We start from the raw sequence: 23,303 nt of genomic DNA on the forward strand, positions 1-23,303 counted from the left end.
CTCTTACATTCTCTTATTCGTATTATACGAGTTGATGCCAATAAAAAGTGATTGCACATGTTCTCTATATAACTCATATCCACTTTAGTTGTCAAACAAGTCTTCACCGCTTCAGGTCAAGCTACAGTATAGCGATTTGACTGCGAGGCAGGAATCATATCTAGGCAATATAATAAACATTGCTCACGTTAAGATGTTGTATTATTATAAACATTACGAATGATTATGTTGAGAACTGTCAGATTATCTAGTAAGCTTAACATAAATGCAACGACATTTAACACTTGCGATAAAAGATTGCAATCGTTCGTAGTTAGCGAACGTAATGTGTGTGAATGCATTGTATTGTTATGCTGCGTGTCGTAACATTCGCACCGAGTATACGGAAGCGGTCGTGACAAGGTTCAGGAGGCGAGCTTTTGCTAATTGGCTGTAACTGATAGATAAGCAATAAAATCAATGGTGAGGACACCGGCTGCATCTTCAATTTATGTCGATGTGGATGCGCGATGCGTCGTGGTCCGGCGCCGGCCCCCGCCACTGGACCTCATATTTATACGCTAAAGCGGGCACTGCGCAGAGTTCAAACGAGCGACGGGCGCTCGAAACAGTAGACGATCGAAAGAAGAATCGCAACGCGTGGGTAGACGAGGGCGAGTGCAGTGTGCAGTGCGTGCGGGTCGTGTGTCGCTGAAAGCTCGCGCTGTGAAGCCTCCGAGAGCGGCGGATCGCGCGAGCGCCCGCCTCGCGTCAGTGCCGGCCCGGCCGCGCCGTAGGCATCACGCTCCGATATCGCAACTAACTGTTTACTGCTGGACAGTGACACGCTCAGTCGACTACTCTACCGACCTGCCACCACCTACACAAGTGGACGAGAACCTTTGCTTCTGAAAGTGAGGTGAGTTAATATTTATGTTTTATAATTTGTTGAATTAAAAAAATACTTATCACTACAATAATAATAAACTTAATATTAAAGAACAATAAAATAATTTAAAAGTTTTTAAAAGTTGAGCAAGTGGGTTTTAAAAGCGTATAAGTTTAGACGCATCTACGAGCAGCGTCTGAAAAAGCCGGTTCGAGAGCTTTTCCATCGCCGCTTCTTAACGTTTCATAAGGACCGCGAGCAAAGCGTTACATCCGTTGAAAATTATTTTATTATGTGTACATGTGTTATCGGTGTGAATAATGTATATTAATTATACATGCGCATGTATATTCAGAAACTACATGGTATTAATAAATGGTATTGTGTACAATATATTTGGATATATAGTTCACTGATTGTGATGCACTGGCCACACTTGATTTTTTTACTGTTTTTAAACAAATATTCCAGGTTTTTCTAACTTTATTTATATTTTAAGATTAATAAAATACCTGTATACAAATCGATACAAGAGATAATATGCATTAATTCAAAGGCGTTCTAGTTAGTATTATTTATCATAGGTCATTAAATTCAAACCTATATGGACCGCAGCTGCGACAGGAAAAAATTACACACATGTTCTAAAAAGTATTAAAGGTTTAAATAGTGATTTTAATTGGATGCCAGAAATAATCAATTTACTGCATGGCTCGACAGCCGGAAAAATTCGTATATACTTTGTACTTTTAAATTAGACATTTCATTAGCATTTTTTAAATACGCTATGCATTTTCTCCACCCGAGAAGCATTTCTTATTACGAAAACGTTTACTTAAAAGCACAATTTTTTTTTTACACACACATTTCAAACATTTATTATCTTCCATTACAATAGTCAAATTAAAAACTTGCACAGTTATAATTATCTCTGTGTTATATTTTCTTAACGCGCCTTTTATTTGAACGTTTAAAGTTTTTAAATATAACATACTTATCACTTTACACAATTATATAATACCGTAATAATATACCAACTTCGGGATTTTCGTTTCGTATTGTGCCTACTCAAATCCCAATGCAATAATAGCGGACATTTGCGCGAGTGGGTTCAAGAATGGATTCGACGTTACCGCGTGCCACGAGAGCGTGGCGGATTCAATATTTCACAGTCACCACCGCTAATCATTCACGATTGTAGTAACAAAGTAGATTGAAATCAAATCACCAACTCTGCCTATCAATAACATTGTTTTACGTGACTTTAACGATAAATATGTATGAAATCTTAATTTCCGAGGTTCCTTTGTTTAATGTGAATTTTATATTCTATGACTATATGCATTTAATGTAATTTTAGACAAGAAACTTTTACAAGAATTTATGAATCTAATTTGTTTCGTCTTTATTTTTCTTTCTTTCTTTTTTTATTAAATTATATATCAAGCTGGTATTCTGTTTCCCAAATGGATTACATTGTTAGCGTAGGTATTATATTTTAATATTAATATTATTTCAGAAACCATAAAATTGGTAACAATTTTAAAGGTAGAGAGAAGTTCGCTTGCCCCAGTAGGTACTGCTTATTGATCAGCGGTTATTTTCACAAAGATGTTCCGCCTAATTTTAATTTAAGCCCATCGACTTTATAATTCCTCCTTGTTTCAAGCCGCGTTAGCTAAAAACAGTAAAATAAGGTGACAATCAAGATTACATTTTTTAATTTTACACTACAGTGCGTGTCGAATGCCATCCTGCCAAGTTGTTTTTCCCAGTTGGCTTCAGTTTTTTGTCCATTATCTATAAACATTGCGCAATGCAATAAGATGTAATAAAGGTAATAAATTTAGCCACTTAAGCCACTTAAGGCTAGTATGCCTAATATTAAGCGTGTGCATTTTACATTTAGGAGAAATGTATTTATATATTTCTTTACATACAATTTATTTTAATATATTTGCTAAATATATTTAAATACATTTTATTTTATGCAAAAATGAAATAGATGCCAATATTAACTGTTTAATTATGACATAGTTAATAATTTAAATTGTTGATTTCGAAATCTGAAAAATCCTTTAGTTATTTCATCTAAGGCATTTAAAGCAAAGTTTAGTACCAAAACGGGATGCAACACATTCCATAAAATTTAAGTATGTTTACGAAAACCGAATATTTTGTTTTAGCTCAAATGACGCATTTTCAAGTCCGTTAGGAGGCAACGTCTTTGATGCGTATCGCCATAAAACACATTACACAGTTACATAAACTATTATCGCTTTATTTTTACATTAAATACTTCAATAAATAAATAATAAAAGAACAAAGAAGGTTTCAGTTATAGTAAAAAAATTGAAATTTTTGAAATACAACCTTATTGGTTATGTAGAGTCAAAATAACAGATACTCCTGGGAATTGTTATTTTGCGTTATTGGGATTAGCTAACAAAGAGGGACCGTTAAAGTCTATTAATTTGAAGCGCGTACGTTGTATTTGTCGGTTGTCTATAAATCGACACTGTGGCGGAGTGCGAATCGTCGCTTTCGATTCGGTTGATTGCGCAAAGCTCGGCGCTCCGCGCTCGGCGGCAGCGGCTACGGGCGAGTTCAAGTGCAGGGTGAAGGTTCCGCCGTCGCGCCCTTACCTTAAGGCCAAGAACTGCGTAAGTCTGAGCGAATCGTATGCGCTTCTTATGGCAGCATTACGCGTCCGCTAATCTCTCGATAATACTGCGGTAAATATTTTACGTTCTCTTAAAATCTGTAGTTTTACGCTTCGTTTATACGAAATATTCCTTCATAAAGAAGACACTTTGTACTTTTAATAAATCAGATATGTAAAGCCAATTTTTAGATTATAGTTATTATAGTTATTAGATTATAGTTATTAGAATAATATTATAGTAATAATATTATAGTTATTACTTAATTTGTAAATTAAAAATTCACTTGTTACTTCTATACTATTACCGATTTAATACCTGCCGCAAAACTGTATTATCCGCCCGCTTCCGCTTCCCCTTGCGCCGAGGGACGCTGCATCCACCCCTCTCATGATACCCTTAGTGCTTGCAGACATCATTTAGGGTGATGTGTAATGCTTGTTTGTTTGACACTTACAACTTTGAACGACTCATCACGTAACATATTTCATCTTTGTTTTGCCTTCCTGTATGATTTGTTAAATATTATTTGATATATGTAAAATAGTTATCATTAAGAGCGGGGTTTAACAACAAAATATCAAATTTAAAATAATGCCCAAATTTTAATATTATATCTAAAATAAAGATAATATCGATAAGTACCTCAGAAATTATGATAAAATTTCTAAATTATTAAAATGTTTGTTATTTAAATTCAATTTATTAGTAAAACAGTATACATCACTGTATTAGTAGTTAAATAAAACCTGATAAAAGTTTTTCAATATGATTAAAATATTTTTAAAAGACATCGTTATACCTATCGATGTGTTATAAATGATTTTGGGTTTGTTTTTTATTTAAGTTCGACGACTCCAGCATCTCAATTTATTCTGCCTTAAAGCATTTCTTTGCTGCTAAATTTTAAAGATGTGAAAAGCCTGGTTTCTCATTGGAATCTATGCATTGACACAATATTGCAATTGTATTCGCAGTTTATTTCAAGGCAAGTGTAATTATTTCAAGCAGCTTCTATCACAAAAGTATGTAAACAAATGTAATATATTCTCATTTTTTCAAATATTATGACTCAATATTAATTAATAATCATAGTAGTGTCGTAAATGAAACGACAAACCTGTAGAGCAATGAAATGAACTTGAACTTCATCTAGTTAACCTTATGATGACTAACAATAGATAATAACTCACCTTAGTAAAACATCTACTTCATAAAGTAATAATGTAACTTACGAAAGTACATTTTTTCTTAAAGGAATTTTATCATTTAATTTATGCCTGTATTACAGAAAGCTTTTCACTTTGAAATGTCAATTATTTAATATCAGATATTAGATACGTAGGTGCTTATGCTTACTCATAATTAGTTTCCATCCTTTGTAATTGCACAATATAAAATAGTTCTCCCAATTAAATCATTTTTTTAATACTAATACTTGACAACTGAATTCTTTAACATTACAAATATTATTTCCATACATGTCATTAGAAAATGTTTATCTCCGGGTAAATTCCAAATGTTCGGATATATTCATAATATCTAAATGCGCAGGTAGAGCTGCGCGAGGAGGAACATTATCAATAATTGTAGTCAACCAACTACACAAAATATGCAAGTTGATGAATATTCGATTCCTTTGTTTAATCTCAGTTTCGCATTTTAGTTGCGGAATCACGCCTAGTTGACGGGAGTTAAATGGCTGGATGACGTTTTTTCTTTCATGGCCCTGATGTCTATTTTGTTTTTATTTCTTGTAATGCAAAAACGCAAGGCCAATAACATCACTTCATTCACGGATATCAAAGACGTTGCTCTATTCAAAGGCAGCCGGTCGTTAGCAGTTGAAGCGATTATACCCGTGAACAGGAATTTAACGGAGTTACTCAGTACGGTAAATCTGCGCTTTCATGTTCACATGAAGTCGGGTGCAATGGAGACATCAAAGCGAAAATGCCCTTAAAATTTAGAAACCGCTCGACTGACTGTGCATTAATGTGAGCGCGCGTCGATATGCGCGCGCAGAGTCCAGCGTGACAGAATGCGCCCGCGCCGCGCCGTCGTCGCCGTTGCGGGCCACGCGCCGACGCTTCCTGAGAAAATGGCAACTTATGGGGAACTGAATCTGGGGCTCGCAGGTGCCATTGACCTGCGCAACTTGGTGTGTGTGATGCCATTCACGTCATTATTATCCTCACACGGTCGTTACATATGGATTTATGCAATTAAACGAATCGTAATACTTTAGTCGTTACGAACACTTAATAAATGACACATACGTAGGATTTTACTGTCGAAATACACATTCCGTATATGATCGCAGACTCTTAAATGCGCATAAATATGGTCGTTGCCACGAGCAGGAGGCGACATGCAGCATTACAAGGAGCAAAAACCGTTATTGAACCACAAAAATGTCGCAAAAACGCGTAAACCGTTTCTGTTTCACTGTTATTATCGTAATTTCGTAACGTGACTAAGACTTCATGGTATATTCAATGACGCTTATCAACTGAAGTCAATTTTCATGTACAATTATATAAGTATCAAAGCGTGCAATTCGTGAAAACGTAATTAAATTTAAAAACGTTGGACCATCTCGAAAAGCATGAAGGTATGAAATGATTGTGAGCAATTAATCGATGTGTTTAAAAAATAAAACGGATAATGATAAATATATAATACAAGGTTAACAATTTTATTTTATTTGAAAGGAAAACAAAGGGAGTGTAATTGGTCTCCAATGAAAGAGCCCTATTGGACCCTATCCGCGTGCGTAAGAAACCTCGCGCCGGGCACCTCTTGAATATCAATATCAGAATATAGCCGGGCCACGACGCCGGCTACAATGACCGATAAAAGAGAATCACACGAATATGGCCCTACGTGAAATCTGTTTAAAATTCACATTCAACGACAACAACTCGATCGGTACTTGGTACCACTCAATGGAATGTAGGTTATGATGTTATTTAGCTTGAACTTTTTGCTGGTCTAAGTTTTTTATTTCAATAGTTATCTCCTTTCGTGTCAATCAGATTCGTATAAGGCGTGAAAGTACTGACGTCATTGTGCCAAATTTCGCCTTGGTAATGTGTTATTACCCCTGGCTATTGAAACGAGATTCACAATATCTAATATACGTGGGAAAGACATCACCTACTTTGCTTAAATTACTTTGAATAAAAAAAAACTTTTATTGCATTGTACTCGTATATTTGCTAGCTTCGTCATATCACTCGCTCACTTCAATCTGCCAATTCGTTGCTTTTAACTATGTTATCTAGTGTTAAAAGCGGAATAGAATGGAAATGTAATTTACTGCAATGAAAGTGAGCAAAGATTTTATTGGTACATTTCATCTCTACATCTCAGAAAGTTACTTACAAAGTTGCTTTAAGTAAATTTTCTCGTCCATATTTTTTATTATGTACCATTTAAATCATCTCGGGCGTTCCTATTCGCTTAATACGGATTGTAAGTTTTCAAATGCCAGGTATAATGCCACAATTTAACGGCGCGGTCGAGTCTCGGTTCAAGGGATCTTTTGCTACCTTACTAAAGAGCCCTCAACTTCGGCTCACAAACTCATGGCACCCACACTCTAAATAACAAGACAAATAGAGATGTCCACTTTACCATTTACCGAGTAAAAATTCTCATGTTGTTTGAATAGGTCTTTTACCAATTAGTATTTGTACCGATATACATGACGTGTGTTGGTGTGGTATGTATGTTGCCCTCATCACAAACTTTGTCGAGCCCGACGCGTCAAGTGCGAGGCGTGAGAGAATAAGCAGACTACTTAGCACTGAACAATTCCTGTTTGTGTTCAGGTACGAACCGTGTTGTGGCTTTGACTTTTGGAAGCGGAATATTATGTTCTCTGCACTATAACTGTCTTGTACAAAACGGTAAAATATTCATTTTGAAGTTATACTTTTTTGGCGCGTTATGAATATCAGAAGAGAGTATTTTTTAATGAAACAAAAGAGCGCGTGCAGGAACACAGGAAGAAGTTAGTCTTCAATAAGAACTATTGTTTATGACATTTAAGATCAATTTCTGTGAACAATTCGATACCTATAACGATTGCACATTATGAGAAAAGACTCGATGGAGTATAGAACAAATTTAAAGGTTTAGCTAAATTAGAATGATATTGTACAGTTTGTGGATATTCAATAATTAGTATACGAGATAGTTAATCATTATAGATTGTTAACTCGACATTTTTATGAGAACTATCATTTGAGTCTGGTCTCTCTGGGTGGTCCAGTATCATGTAGGTAGGTAGGTATCTACTTTGTTTTCCGATTATTTCATTGAATGTATTCAAGGTTTGGAAAACAACAGAATTGAATTGAGATAAAGACACATGTCATGAATTGCCAGTATAACATTGAATGCGCTTTGACAAATGATGTAACTTTGTAAAGGACATGTCTTAATATTTTATTTTGAACCAAGTCCAATGAAAACCTTCACCTGCTTTCGTGACTTTGATACAAATGACTTTTTCAAAGTTTGAGGATATGTCAAGAAAATAAATGAAAATGCAATTATTTTTCTAGATTTTTCTTATTTATTCATTTAATATTTTTAAGTTTGTTCAAAGATTAACTATAATTTTCGCTACGTTTAAGCGTTAAGCATTGTTAAATTTTGTTATAAGTCAAAACCTCTTAACCGTGCACAATACCATTACTTACCACATTTACAATTTATAACTTAAAAGTTTGCGTTACGTTTAAAGAAATGCTATTTTATATCTTCAAGTCAATGAACAATTCTGCGGAAGGCAAAAAGCGATAAGACTTTAATACTGCAGCAATTAAGCAGAGCTTACTGCGTGAAGGTGGGTTAGCCACGAGACCTGGCGCCCAGCTCGCTTTATCATACGGAACGTGCGATGTCATTGTCCTACGAATGCTCACACCGATACGTTGGAAAGAAGGAAACAAAATAGATTAGATCTATAGACAGTTAGCTGATTTAATCGAAAACCCTACGCCACCTTTTTGACATAGCTTGCGTGTGTCGGGTTGAGTTTGGGAATTTTTAGAAGCGATTCAATATCGACACGTTGTTTCATATTTTTGACATATGTTCTATCTGACGGAAAATAAAACTTTCTACAAGAGAAATACTGTTAATGTAACAAATTAAGAATTATAGTTTAACGGTATATTTTCATTAGAAGTATGGAAATATTTTTAGAATGACAAATACGTGTATTTATCATTCAAATTTTCCGCTTGTAAGGTTTTTTCCTTAATTTCCTCTTAACATTCATTCGATATGAGTCGTTTAATTATTCAGCAAAACACTATTAAATAATGCAATTACCTGCGTACGTTATTTGTTTATCGCTTTATACGACGTTCCTAAGAAAAAGTATGACATTTTTATGAAACTATATTATTCCCAATTTGCTGCGAGTATTCGTAAAATTTTATTTTAGATAACAACATTCCTTCAATAACACCCGGGAATATTTGTGACATCTATTTATAAATACGCAAAGGTTTATAATAGGTAAAGACATAATAGTTTAGTATCTTTTACCTTTCCTTTGTCGTTTTTATTTTTGTTTAACAGTCATTGAAGAATTAGTAAAAAAAAATGCAAACACGAAAGTACTAATATTCCTCATGGCCAAATTTCGACCACTTTAACATTAATATCAATAAAATGATAGTCATGTGATATAATATTGTACTATACCACACTATATTAAACTTACATAGTTAAGCAATTAGTAATTACTTTGCCTATTAACTTCGAGTATTATGGCGCTTCCTGATTCACGTCACTTTCCTGAATTGTGCTTTATAAACATCGTGCGCCAACATCTTCACCTTGGAAGAACATGGGTTTTTACATGTCTGTTTTTTCTAACCAATAATGATGATATTTACAAGTATATATTCATTCAATTTCTTGACGCCAGGAATAATCACGACCGTTGCTCTTCGTGTTGGATTCAGAAAAAAGCAATGCGTGATGCCGATTAAAGAACTTCAATAGCAAAAAGTGACGTAATCTAACATTTTTAATTTTTTTATAAGCATTGTGACTCATCCTGATGTACCTATTTTTAACAGACGAACGCGAGGTATACGTTAATAAATATTCACATTGTAATAAATACCTAACGCTCCTGCTAAACAGTCGGTCGAAACCACAATACCTAACAATAAAGAGAACTTCACTAGAATTACGACGTAAACGGTTGCATTGGTATAATAATCCGATTACTGACGTAGGGCTCTTCCAGACATTACTTATAATTGTAGGTGTGTCGTTACATTTCCTGAATATTACGCGTATTAAATACACGTCTCGATGCGGTAAGTGGCTCAAAACTGCGGCATCTCCGTAACGGTACAAAACTACCATTAATAAGGCATGTTGCATAAAGCAAGCATAAGTAAAACAAGCTAATTTCCGGTCTCGGGCCCTCTTTTATGATTATTGGATATTAAACTCGACATGAGGCTCGAGAAGAGGTTATTGAGGGAACGAACGTGCACGGGTCCTCGATGCAAACGACACTCTTTGAATACTTATTGGAAAGATGAAACTTATTCGGTTTGAGTTTCTGATCAAAATTAAATGTGATCTCGGATTCGATGCGTTTTTATTATGTAAATGTAAAATTCGTTTATGAGTTCGTTGGTTCTTACACTTGATACTTTCCGTAAATTATTGATATTACGATAACAATCTAAACATAACTTATATTTTTTATGGATATGGGTTAGTATTTCATTTGAAGTGCTATCTCAATTGGTGCCGGTCCGTTTCACATTTACATTTTGGTTTAATTTTTTGTCGAGTTAGTATCGCGATAATATCGACAGTTAATAAAAGGCAATAGGAAAAAGAAATTGACGTGGCATCGATGGTCCTCACGATTACAATGCTAGTTGCGCGGGCGCGGGCCGACCGCCGCCATTGTGACTCCGACTTACTAAATCAATATTTGCACAGATGTCGGTGCAAGAGCATGCTATGCTTGTAGCGACCTAAAATTCATACAGCTTATATGGCAATGTTAGCGGTAAATTTTCTCGCCAGCTACCTACTTGTAATCCTTCAAATGTGGGTCGGTGCTGCACGCATAACTTGACCCCAGCCGTCTGGGGCCTCGAGATAATTCATTAAAATCGGACCCCAATAGCTTTTGACAACGCCACTTATGTACATCAGTACTTTCATTTGCCCTGTCTATATATAAATTAGGCTAAGGCTTTTCGCTTTTGTTTTTAAACCGTAATGATTTTTTGTTTAGTAAAGAGTGAAAAGCATTGTCAGTAAAAATAGAAAAATTAATAAAAAAGAATTACTACGGTCGAATTTTAACCACTGAATAGGAAATACTCGTCACTATTATTTGGAAAACATGTATAACATGTTTCTGGTTTAAATGCGGCCTTGTTCTATTATTTCCTTACACAAAAAGACTTCTAGTACTTAATAGTAAATTAGAAATAAAATGTACGTGAGACAAAAACTACTTAAACAAAAGATATACTTTACTAAGTATTTTCATTGCTACTATAATAACACAACGACATTATCTAATGACACGATCTAATAACTTCCAAGTTATGCATACACATGATGTGCAAAAAAATATAGTTATTTAAATTAAAAAGCTAATGCGGTTCTTGTTGATAGAGTTGAATGTAATATAAAAGTACTTAATAAAATATTTCTATAAAGTGATTCTACTGTTTTTCTTATACACGATCGTAAAGACAATACCTATATAGCGGGCAATGCAGCGTTATCTTAATACGACGTAAGCTTCATATGCCGCTAGATAATTAAACATCAAATTTATAGCTTCCATTCCATAGCCCTTAAAGCAATAAAGCGAACTTAAGCTCGATGTAATTATTGTTTATAGTCGTATCGTTAAAACATCAAGGGATTATAATTGCCTATCCTGTCTCAATTGCAAATACTTGGTATAAAATAGGTGTAGGCAACGAACCGCGAAGCAGGTTCTCCCTACTCGTTTTTTCAGTGTACGTTTTGCAAAATATATATTTTTTATCTATTGCGGTCTCCAAGTGAAAACGAACAGCATAATTTTCTAAGCGCGGTAACCACGATTCCCGTGTAATATGATAATGCAACGTATAAATATTTCATGTCTAGGCTGCTTATTATGTTTTTTGCTCGGGAACCTGTTACTTATAATGCAGGTTCAATGCGAAAAGTGTAGCCCTTGCTATTGTTATATTTCACTAGCGGAAAAACTGACTATAAAAAGAATTGCAGAGTATTACGATTAACATGCAACGTCTACATTGTTGTTCACTTTCTTTCTATAAAATCCGTAATTAATTATTTGGTTGGTTGCTTCCCATGACTTTTTAATTACAAAAACTATAAAGGGCAAAGTTATATAAATACAGAATTTCCAAAACGTTCCCTCAAGAATGTAGGAAAGGTGATTCATTAGCGGGAACGTACGGAATTCGCATACATAAACGTGTAAATACAATACAGCAGTCAATAGGAAATTTAAGGTGTTTAAGCTTGAAGGCATGTTTTGTTGTAAACCATGTTTCAGGCAGTAAAATAGGTAACGGAAAATGTTTGTGAAGTTAAATTTACTACGTGCCTAGCTCGCTCGTTTAAAGCTAAGCTTTGACGTTTGCTTGTAAGTACTCGCCATTCATTCCTTACATAGAGATATGGCCGGTAATGACTGGGCGGCCGGTTAGCTATCGGCCAGACGCTCGTAAACACTGTTCGACACGAAGCATTCGTACATGGCTGCGAATACAAGTCAATAGACATCATGCCAAGTGCATTCACTTCCTGGTGAAGCTAACTGTACACGACAAAAATTTCCCGCGCCCATTCGACTGCACTAAAGTTTATGACTCAGTTAATTGGATGCCAGATTTAAAGGTCACCGCTTTGTGCACCCGACCCGCCCACGAGAGCGAGGGTGCAGGCTACGGGTCAGCGGTCTCTAATACCGAGTGTGGGACACTCGGCTTCCAAGGATGACGCGAGGGTGTGGCGATTCAATGGATCGAAGGGCGCTTTCAATGATCCTCAAATCCTAACTAACTGAGTCACCTCTGAATCATAAATAAGGTACGAAAAACGGACAAAGAAACGAACATTAAAATTCCTTCACGGGTTTTTACCAAAACTTCTTTCATCGAATTTTTATGAAAACAAACATTTTAAAATGTATTATCCTTATATACTCTTTACAGCCTCAATTATAGAATGAGGAAAATTATCAGTAGAATAAGGTTTACAACTTTGAACGTGTAGTAGTGAAAAGATGCATTATGTGTACAAACAAAATAAAAGAGCTTACAACGATTACAATAATACTGTTTAAAATTTTGTTAATGGAAAAATTATAAATTTTGTAGTATACAAAACCCGTGGTATTAAATTTAACTCTCTCTCTAAATTCAAAATATATTAAAATTAACTCTGGAAATTCGTTAAATAACAAATGCCATTTGATGTGTCATAAATGGGCCCCGAAGCGTACCCGGCTGGCACGCGGGAGCGGCGCGCAGGGGCAACGCTCGTCGTGTGAGCGCCGCGGCCGCACCAACAATCGCGAATTCATCGTGTGCCTAGCAACTACGGCTCACTGTAGCTTTCTTCCACACACACAACACAACAACCTGTCTGTGTGCGAGCTTCGAGCTTTCAAGAAATCCTCTGACATTAAACATGCAACCCGTCGACACTTTGTTCATAACTTTATTAACATACTTTTATTTCGCTGCAGCCAATTGAGTGTTATTTTAAATCTCGTCGGATTAATGCCTGTGCAAATTCGAAAGCGATGTGATTTGCTTAAACTCTTGTGAATTTGCATTGCTTTAAATTTGAAATGCAATCAATTCCGATTCCTTGAGTGTTTACAGAGGGTGCTCAATTCCCTGCTTAAGAAAGCATGCATGAACGCATAACTTAAGATAACTGTCTAAATACGGTTTTTCAATTGGAATTTTCGATGAGAATTTAGCCGAGATGCGAACGAAATTTTAATAAGAGTGAAGAATTCCACAGAATAACTTTTACATATATCTGGTATAGATATATCGAAATCACGAAATAGCATGGAAATAAGATAATTCGTAAGAGTGCTCGAGCGGAATGTTAAGTTTGTGAATAACGGTGATGAGCGTCTAGCGCGGATTTACCTAAATTATTCGGACTACGTTGACGAAACGTGCGTGAGCCCGGGCACGATCCGATATCACGTAGCGTCCCCGGCTCTCCCCAGCACTCCCCGGCACTCCCCGGCTCGCCGACCGCCGCAGCGCCGCGCCGAATCGACCAGACACGCGCCTCCACACATCTACTGCAAATTAGTGGAGCGATGTGGAGCGTGGGATACTCGAACTTCAATGTAACATGCATACCTTTTGTCCAGGACATTCCATTCAAATATCTAAGTCACAAAATAAACTTCTTCAACATTCACGCGGAAATATTTTATTATTTGAATAAAACGAAATTAAAACGTCACGAAATGAATGTTGTAAATATATTAACATGGCTGGTAAAAATCTCGCTAAAAGTATGCATTCGGATACATAAAGCGAACGCTTTCAGCCAGATAAGAACGTTCCAAAGAACCAAAAACTGTTATGTGGTGTGATAGTCTAGATAGTTTTTACTCGTATCATCTGACACAAAATTTGCACGGGTCAACGAACCGAGAGTACCCCGCGAGGGAAACTAATATTTGCTCTCCTTGCGCGCTTCCTACCCGTTTCCATACAAACCTTGTCACGTAAAGTTACTTCCAAACGACTGCCCTAAATCGAAATCGTGTTCTATCTTTTTACAAGCTTTTTTTCACAAAATAAGGCTTTGCATATTGAATGTCTTTTTATACTACTAATTGAAATTAAACAATGTTAAATAAAAGTTGATTTACCTCACACATAGACTGTTCGATTTTACCACTGATTTATGTGACTTGTATTTTATTATAATTTTACGGTAAATAACGGTAATAAATTTGTAAAATGACTAAAACCGACGATTACAGTCATAAGATGGTAATATGACACCAATATTGACCTGGGCGCGACATTAACGTGCCGTAGCTGTTTAGTATGCGCGTGTCTCCGCGTCTGCCGTTAATCGACCGCTACATTTCAGCGACAATTATCGCCTAATAACGACGCAGTGTCGCTTGTAGCCAGAATCTAATAACAACCCGGTGTCGCCATGTCCACGACTCCTATGCTAATCACTCGTAATTTACGACGGTTGATAATCGCGAGTCGTGTACGTGAGCGCATTGTGCGAACAGCCGCGCGCACTGGATGTCTGAGCGTAGCATGCGAACACGCCCGCAGCTTTACAATGTGGGAACGCACTAATCGAACGCAAATATTTTAACAAAACTCTGCATACGGAATTTATGGGCTTTAGATTGCTATCTGTTAAAGTCACCGTGCACGGACATCAAAACGAACATAAATCATAAAAAGTTCCCCGTAAGCACAAAGTGAAGGAGGCGGGATTGGCTCGATGCCACCTTGCCGAGTGACTGCCAGCCATCGCGTCTTACATCTCGTGTGCTGATTCTAGCACATGTCACCGTTTCAAGATAGTACATCTTCTTTTTAAACTCAATTCAATACTATATTGTTTATGCATTTTATTTAGACTTGACTTTACAGAAACTTATTATGACAATTTATTACGTATCATTCAAATGTTAGAATTTTAGATAAACTCTTTGAGTAGATTATGAAATTCTTGGTTTACAGATAGTCGGCCCCATGTTCTGTTCTGCATGACCATACCCTTGTTATGGTAATATTAAAATTTCATTGTCATCCAAAGGTATTTTCTGGTTCGACGCGTAAACGGTAAAATATAGCACATAAATCGCCTTTATACGTTATCGGAGTAGTTGTTCATGTTCAAGAAATTGGTGTCAATGCTCGCTGCGGTTGCAGTGTTCCGAAATTATGTGTTGGGCAACATCGCAGGCCCGGACACGCGGACACGCGGCTCGGCCACCGACCCACCGCGACCGATCGCCCAATGCCCTTTCGATCATATCCAATCGCCTTTTACTGTCCGAGCGCCTATTTGAACAACAATGTTTTGCTTCTTTAATGGCCCTAAAAATAATAATAATCGTAGCCTACTCAGGTACGTCCGCTTCGATGTTACGAACAAACGTGCGTAGCGCTTCGTAGACCGCGCGTAGTCGCTTAGACAAAAGCTACAATTTTAAACGAAATCGTAATTTGAAAACACCTAAGATTTAATTGTAACGAGCTAACGGTTACTTTTGACAACATATCGTTGGAACAAACGGTAATCCAAATTATACATGGGAAGTGGGCTGCTATTGTATACATTAAAGTGGGAACCAGCACTTTTATGTCTGTTAATTATAGATACAGTTCTATAACTGAATAACGTTGTGTAACATAAGCTTAAGAGATTTATTGTAACTTACACAAGCATAAACGCATCGATTTTTATTGTATTTGTGAAAGGCGTATTATTTTTAGTGTTCTCAGTCAGAGATACAACTGTCTCAAATCTACTAGAGATATTCTAAGAAAAACTTGAAAGCTGCTATCGACATAATGTGAAGAACTCTCGACGCCCGGAACAGGTGGTGTTTTTAGTAAAGCAAATAAGTACGTAGTGCTCAATTGTCCACGCCCTCACCCTCTCGGTTGAGGTGACTTGCGGAGTGTCTAGACAGAGGGATCCCTACTTATATCTACCAATATAATAACATAATAATTTATATAAGATGGGAAGCTGTATTGTTCGAGTTTTAGAAACCTTTTTTCCTTTTTGAGAGCGTGCTTTTAAGTAGCGCGTTTAATACTTTACCGCGAAAGGCAATTAATGTGAGATTTTTTACTCTATTACGATTCTTATGGTACATCGTAAAACTTAATTAAGATCGTTAACTTGTAGCATGTAATAGTTATAAAAAGGAGATATTCATGCATAACAGGCGAGCATTCCCCAGAATATGCGTGAATGTGCAGAACAACGGGCGCGGATAAATTCGTTCCCACGGTCATACTCGGCTGTAGGTACCTGCGGAGCAGAGTTACAATAATTTGCTCTCTAGTTATTGACTCTTGCAGTACGATCCTTAAATACAAGTTAGCTGCTTAGAGAGTAACTGCGCATAATAGCGGCCTTACCGGGAATTAATATTGGTATCATCCGCGATGTTTTTCAACCTTATGTGTGTAATATATTTGTACCGATATGATTAATAAGTTTTTTAAGTTTATTTTAGATTTGGAACATTATTCAGGAGTTTACTTTCAATATTAACAAGTTAATAGATATAACGACATTTCTTTAACATATCCGTTTGTTTATAAAGACATTTTTTTATTAAATTAGTTACTAATAAACGTCGTAGTCTATTCGTGATTGTATTTCTAGTACCTAATAGCATAATAGCACTATCTTTTATACTTTCTCAGTACAAGATGAGATAAATGTCGACAAGTTGGTAGTGTATATCCAGCGTTCACAGAACATCTCATTGATATAAGAATAAGTGCAAAGCTCGCGTTGGCGGGGTCGCTCGCGGCGCCCCCTCAGGACTCCCTCCACTCAAGCACGCGTCCTCGATGCTTACTTTCACGACACATATTCCCACTGTCGCCCCTGCCTTCCGTCATACCCTTACAATAAATACGTACGATACGATCTCGCATCGTGATGCGTTAAGATGTCGCGAAACGATGTCGTGTCGTGGAGGTCTACGGTGTGCATGAATTGGCGATACAATCCCGCATTACTTTGCCTCAAAATCAAACAGACACGAAGAAAATACTAGGTATGTCATTTTTTTTGCGTCATGAATGACGGAAATAACTTTGAGAAATAATAACGTTGAGTTGCATCACCAATTCAATGTCACGACGTGATTGTTTACGATGCATGTCATAGATTTCCACGACACGACATCGTTTCGGGACATGACGTCGCTACGTGTAACGGTGCGACGTCGCATCGTATGTATGTGTTTCGGTGTATTGTATCGTTCCTTTACAACTCTGATACAACGAAAGTGTGCACGGCAAGCCCTCCAATTAAAGTTACAAAACGTTTCCTGCTTGAGCGTTAACAAAACTTTTTCTTTTAAAGTTAATAAGCTCACTCATAACTAAACCCATTTAGCGAAACTTTTTTAATAAACTCACCGGCTCTTGCGGTCGAGTTGTAACTGAGGCTTTTTTACACAATACCTTTTGAAACCTCTAAGTAATATGAAATAACGTTCATATTGTGTTAATGTTTTCTGTGCTTTACTATAATAATTTATTTTCGTAATTATTTTTCTGCTAAGTATATTGTTATGACTTACAGAATTGGCCTATAGTTTAGAATTAAATATAATACGCATGTAACTACTATTATGATTTTACTACGCTTTTATTTAATTAATATCCCAATAATATTACACATTATTTTAATTATCTTTTTAATTATGTTTATTTTCGTCAACATCTTTACCATTGTAATTTTATTGCCAAATACTATTTACAAAAAACAAACGAACCAAAATATATAGGTTTTTAGGCTAAAAATCATTCGTTTAATTTTATTGTCTAAACAGTTATAACATTTATATCATAGAGAACTTACCAAGTGATGTCCTATATATAGCCTTTCTTACCTTTAAGCACATTCAAAATCGACTTTCTCCATAGCAGCGAGGTGTCTATAAATTGGCATTGGCACAAGGTGTACGTGAATTGATTTATTTCGTGTTGTTGCAGACGGGCGGCGGCAGATGGATCGGAGGCGCGCGGCGGGGGCGCTGCTCGCGCTGGCCGCGTGCATCGCGTGCTCCACAGCGGGTTAGTAATAACTTCAGACCAGTGTAAACGGACCTCCCGTCTGTTATAATATTAATAGACAATACATATATATTATATGTACACGAAAATCATAACAGTACAAACACAATTCACGGGCAGAGCCCTCTCTCACCCTAAAGCTGTATGTATTGGTTATTTTTTGAGTCAAGTAAAGAATGAACAAATACACAAGTATACTTTACATATTATACATAAACGAGGAATGAAAACACTCCGTAAATAGAGTTACGATCCAGCGAAGACAATAATCTTTTAATTAGTAGGTAAAATGTCTTATCGATATATTATAAGTTTACATAGTCAATTCATTTGATTCAATTATTGTCATTTCAATAGTTACACTCTTACATCAGTGCATTGCACCCCATAACTGTCATTGCAAAACAATCACATCAAACTATAGCAGTAACTACAGATAGCATCGACGAAATACACCCCACTCGTAATTGTCATGCTAACACATACACTTCTGTCACCCTCTGCGCAAATCCCATTAACACAACATACTGCACACAAATACAGTACAGGTCATCAGGAATATACGAGAAATAGGTACGTGCATAGTAGAAATATATATCTGCAAATATATTTATGATTAATTCAACCAAAAATTCATTCAAAGATAAATTACACTACATCACACTAAGTTAAGCTTTTATACAGACTTTTAAATCATGAATACATCATGCGTTCACAGAATAAAATTTGTTAACGTTACTTATTCTACGATGCAATAAATTGATACCGTTAATCAATTTATTCGAACACATTCGAATGGCCCGGTCGACTTCTATTTTACTTTTTAAAGACGCGGTTAATTATGCGAATGAGAATAGCTTCATCGATTGTCGAGCAATCGGTTTGATATTAATATAATATGCAACGTAGCCGAGCTCCGTGGAATGCGCCTAAATGAAATTCAAAGCGAGCGCGATGATATATTATAATAAGATTAAGTGAACACTAAGGCAATACTTATTCATTCACAAAATAGTCATAATTTACATTATTTAGTGGGACTAGAGAACAGGTATAACCGTTGTGTTGTCTCGTGACCTAGAATAGGTAGAGCTCGTGAGAAGATGTCCGTGCGCGATACTCGGCGGGCCGGCGGCGCCCGAGCCGGTCGCCGGCCCCGCTCGCCGGCCTGCTGCCCGCTGCCACCTCCACCTATCTCCGCCTCATCGCATTTTGCAATCTATTCACATTCCTACTACGATTTATACACATTATCAAACAGGTTCACCGGGCCGTTGACCTTTTATCTATTCCATTTAACATATTTTAGAGCCATTAAAAAGGCTTCCACTGCCATTTCTTAAATAAAATATTAGCATGATTTATGGTTGTGAATTGATTGTCCATACGTAAAACTTACATAAATTATTGAATTTGTCATAGTGTAATAGTACCTATTACATTTACTTCGCACGTGTAATAAAATTAAATAAAATGATAAATCCTGAAAATATGTAAATGAACATGACCGTCGTGTAACAGTAAATCTCTGTTCGGCGATGCATGTTATTAGATGATGCTATTTTTGTCCACGGAGATTTAGTATCCGGCGCACGGTTATTTCAAAGAATTCGAATTGAATTTATGTTATACATAGGAAGTATATTCAAATGCGGCCTACAATGTTTAGGTCTACCCGTGTGAACTTAATCACGCATGGCGACCACGGCGACATTCATTCATTGAAACAACAATCCATATTAATGTAGTGCAAATTTTAAATTCATGCTGCCTCCTCATTTCGATTGCTTCGGGCCATGTTTCTAAACGCACGATTTTGCATAAGTAGTTTTTTGTTCGTGTAAAGCCATTTATACCGTCACAGTTACGAGTAATGAAAGCATTTCATTAAATGCCATGGGAATCAACGCATTACGTCACGACTACATGGATTTATTGTAAAATGTTTCTAATGCAGAATACTAATCGACTTTTACAGCCATTTCTTTTATAAAATATTTGCTATTATAATATAAACTATTTTGACATGAATTCGATTATACTATTCAGGTTAGCTTGTTTAAGCCATAAATTATCTTTTATGATCATAATGATGATCATTAATGAATGATCATTTTGAGAAATATTAGAATGTAGGCTGAGATTGGATTAGCTTACGTATTCTTTTGTTGCTGTTATCTACGAGATATTTATACCAACAGATTCAGAAAACGACACTTTTTGCTAATAAATATAAACATAATTTTATGTATTCAAATAATAATTTTTAATTCAATTCCATTAAAATATTAATGAGCATTTCTATAGGTATAACTAACGCGATAAAAATAAAATCTTTAACTTTTGTTCATGTTTGTCCTAATAGCCAAATGTCTACAAGTCGGTTATAAGAATCTTAGCTCATTTCACAAAGCGATTATAAAGCTAGGAAGCTAGCCTATCCAGTGTTACCCGAAGAATCAAATCACCAATAAAGCTGCAACTCAGAGCTTAACGACGCGCTCCGTTAGTTTAATTACAGCTTTGTCGCCTCTCCGCTCTCCTTCACTAATTATACGCCGTAAAACGGATATGTAAAACGACGTTAAGACGATGACCGATTGCATCGTCAGAAATTTACAGCTAATATCCTGTTCAGCCGTAAAACGCTTAATAAGTCGACGGACACTCGTAAAAACAACAGTAAAATATTCTCGGAACACTCGCAATATTTTATATTAACTGTATTAACATTTTCTGCAAAACTGTCTACTCGTAGAACCTTAGTCAAATTAAACGTGATAAAAATCTTATGAGAGACATAGGTGTAATAAGATGGATACAAGGAACATAAGTATGAAATAATATATAATTGAAAATACATACCTACACATGAAGGTGGTAGAACCTTCGGTAGTTCGGTAACCTTCGGTGGATCCCGGGGCTCTATTTCTGCATTATAACAACAATGTTAAGCACTGCTGTGTTCTGGTTTGATGAGTGCAGTAAGGGTAAGGTTCCAACTTAGTCCCCAGGGGTAGCAATATACCTATATGAAGCTAATCATAGATAATCTTGGCGATTGATAACAGATGTCCATGGGTGGCAGGTACCACTCAATCACTCAATCACTCAATCACGCGTTTGCTAATTGTATATTATAAAAAAACTCATTTAATTTTATATTCGTCCATTTTTAAAACCTTAAAACGTTTACCCGGTGTACTATAAGGACCATCTAATCTTACTTTCTTCTGTTTACACACACTAATATGTAAAAAATATAGCTCCTTCTGTAACGATTATCTGTTTCAATTACAGCACCGACGGCTAGCAACCAGACGGCTTTAGAACTCCTTGAAGGTAAATACAACAATAATTGTTTACATTTTTACCTCATAATTACAATCAGTGTAATAATTTATTATGTGATATTAATGATTTAATTTAACGTGTTAATATAAATAAATGTAATTTGTAGTTCATACATTCATAAATAATTTCCATTATTTCCAGGACCAACCGAGGGATGTTACTACAACTTCCAGCATTATGGCGAAGGCGACCGAATCATGACTAACGAGCCGTGTCTGAACTGCACTTGTCACAATAGGATGCTCATGTGTTACCTGAGGGTCTGTCCCTTCACGAAAGCCATTGGTCAGGACTGCACTATCGAAAAACGCGCCGACCAGTGTTGCCCGATCGTCACCTGCCCAGATGGTAAGAAACCTTTTAAATTAATTCTAATTAAAAACACACTTTTTACCTAGCTGAAATAGTCATATGAATTTCGGACGACAATACTGTGAATTAAATGTAAGTGTCAGGCCGTATTTACATAAAATATTTAATAGCAATAACTGTCAAGTAATCCTTTTTTTCACATTTTAACTGTAAAACATTAATGGCTTTATGATAATATCTTTTTACTCCATCAACTCGTATAGAATATAGTGGTAAAATATGCTCCAAGCAAGTTATGAGACGATTCCAGGGTACGCAAATGGGTTGCTGTTACTTCATGACTTGTACAAGTGATTTATAAAAATATTGTATCTCAATGAAACAACGTATTCTATATAACAGTTAGGTTTTGTACAGTATGGTCAAATTGACCCACAAAGGACATTGCAGACAAAAAATACGTCAAATCTAATATTGCGGACAATTTCACAATTAATTATATTTAATTGCCATTTTTTCAACATTTATATTCTATCTACTATCTAGATAATTTATTCAACTATTATTTTATCAGTTCCAGTTGACCTACTCACGTCAACGTCGACTTCATCTCCAGCTGAATACGGCGCAACTGGACTCGGCAAAGTGGATAAATACGGTTGCAGCATTAACGGGAAATATTTCTCTGAAGGCTCCAAAGTACCACCGACACCGAACAAACCCTGCGAGCATTGCTACTGCATTCGTAATATGACGACTTGCGTTATGCAAGAATGTACTCTTCATGTAGACGGATGCACTCCTATCTACCATAAGGATGTTTGTTGTCCGGTCCGATATTCTTGTGGTAAGTGTGATAACTGTCTATGCTCGTTAGGTTAGATTCAAACATTAAAGCATCCTGCAGAACCTGTATCCATTCAAAATGATTACTCTTCTAACCGTTGTAAAGGATGTAGAGAATGGTCGGCTTATTAAAGAACTTTGATAAGTTTAACTTGAAATAAAGTTTCATATTTAATCGTCGATAAAATATGATTTTTTTTAATCAGTTTGATGCAATTTAGCACTAATTTATAAAACATAATGGAACAATCTAGTTCTAGTGGCATAATATTAGTGTGATTACCGTACTTAGCACTATGATAAGCAAAGCCGTATTTGGCTCACACAATTTTATCTTTTTAGATAGATGGCATTTTTATATATTGTGGTAGCAGA

At 36.1% G+C, this 23,303-nt stretch overlaps 1 protein-coding gene across 1 annotated transcript in view; it reads left to right on the forward strand.

The window, feature by feature from the left end:
• The first annotated feature begins 745 nt into the window (after positions 1-745).
• The window catches only part of LOC140752981 (uncharacterized), a 33,439-nt gene continuing 10,881 nt past the window's right edge, over positions 746-23,303 (forward strand). The window contains exons 1-5 of the mRNA XM_073087316.1: positions 746-898; positions 18,336-18,416; positions 21,717-21,758; positions 21,912-22,118; positions 22,657-22,929. Coding sequence (XP_072943417.1) covers positions 18,350-18,416; positions 21,717-21,758; positions 21,912-22,118; positions 22,657-22,929 — 589 coding nt within the window. The 5' untranslated portion in view covers positions 746-898; positions 18,336-18,349. The remainder of the gene's footprint in view (positions 899-18,335; positions 18,417-21,716; positions 21,759-21,911; positions 22,119-22,656; positions 22,930-23,303) is intronic.

The sequence above is a fragment of the Epargyreus clarus genome, unplaced genomic scaffold (assembly GCF_041222505.1).
Source record: "Epargyreus clarus isolate Ecla_fem2 unplaced genomic scaffold, WU_Ecla_fem_2.2 ptg000026l, whole genome shotgun sequence".
Lineage (NCBI taxonomy): Eukaryota > Metazoa > Arthropoda > Insecta > Lepidoptera > Hesperiidae > Epargyreus > Epargyreus clarus.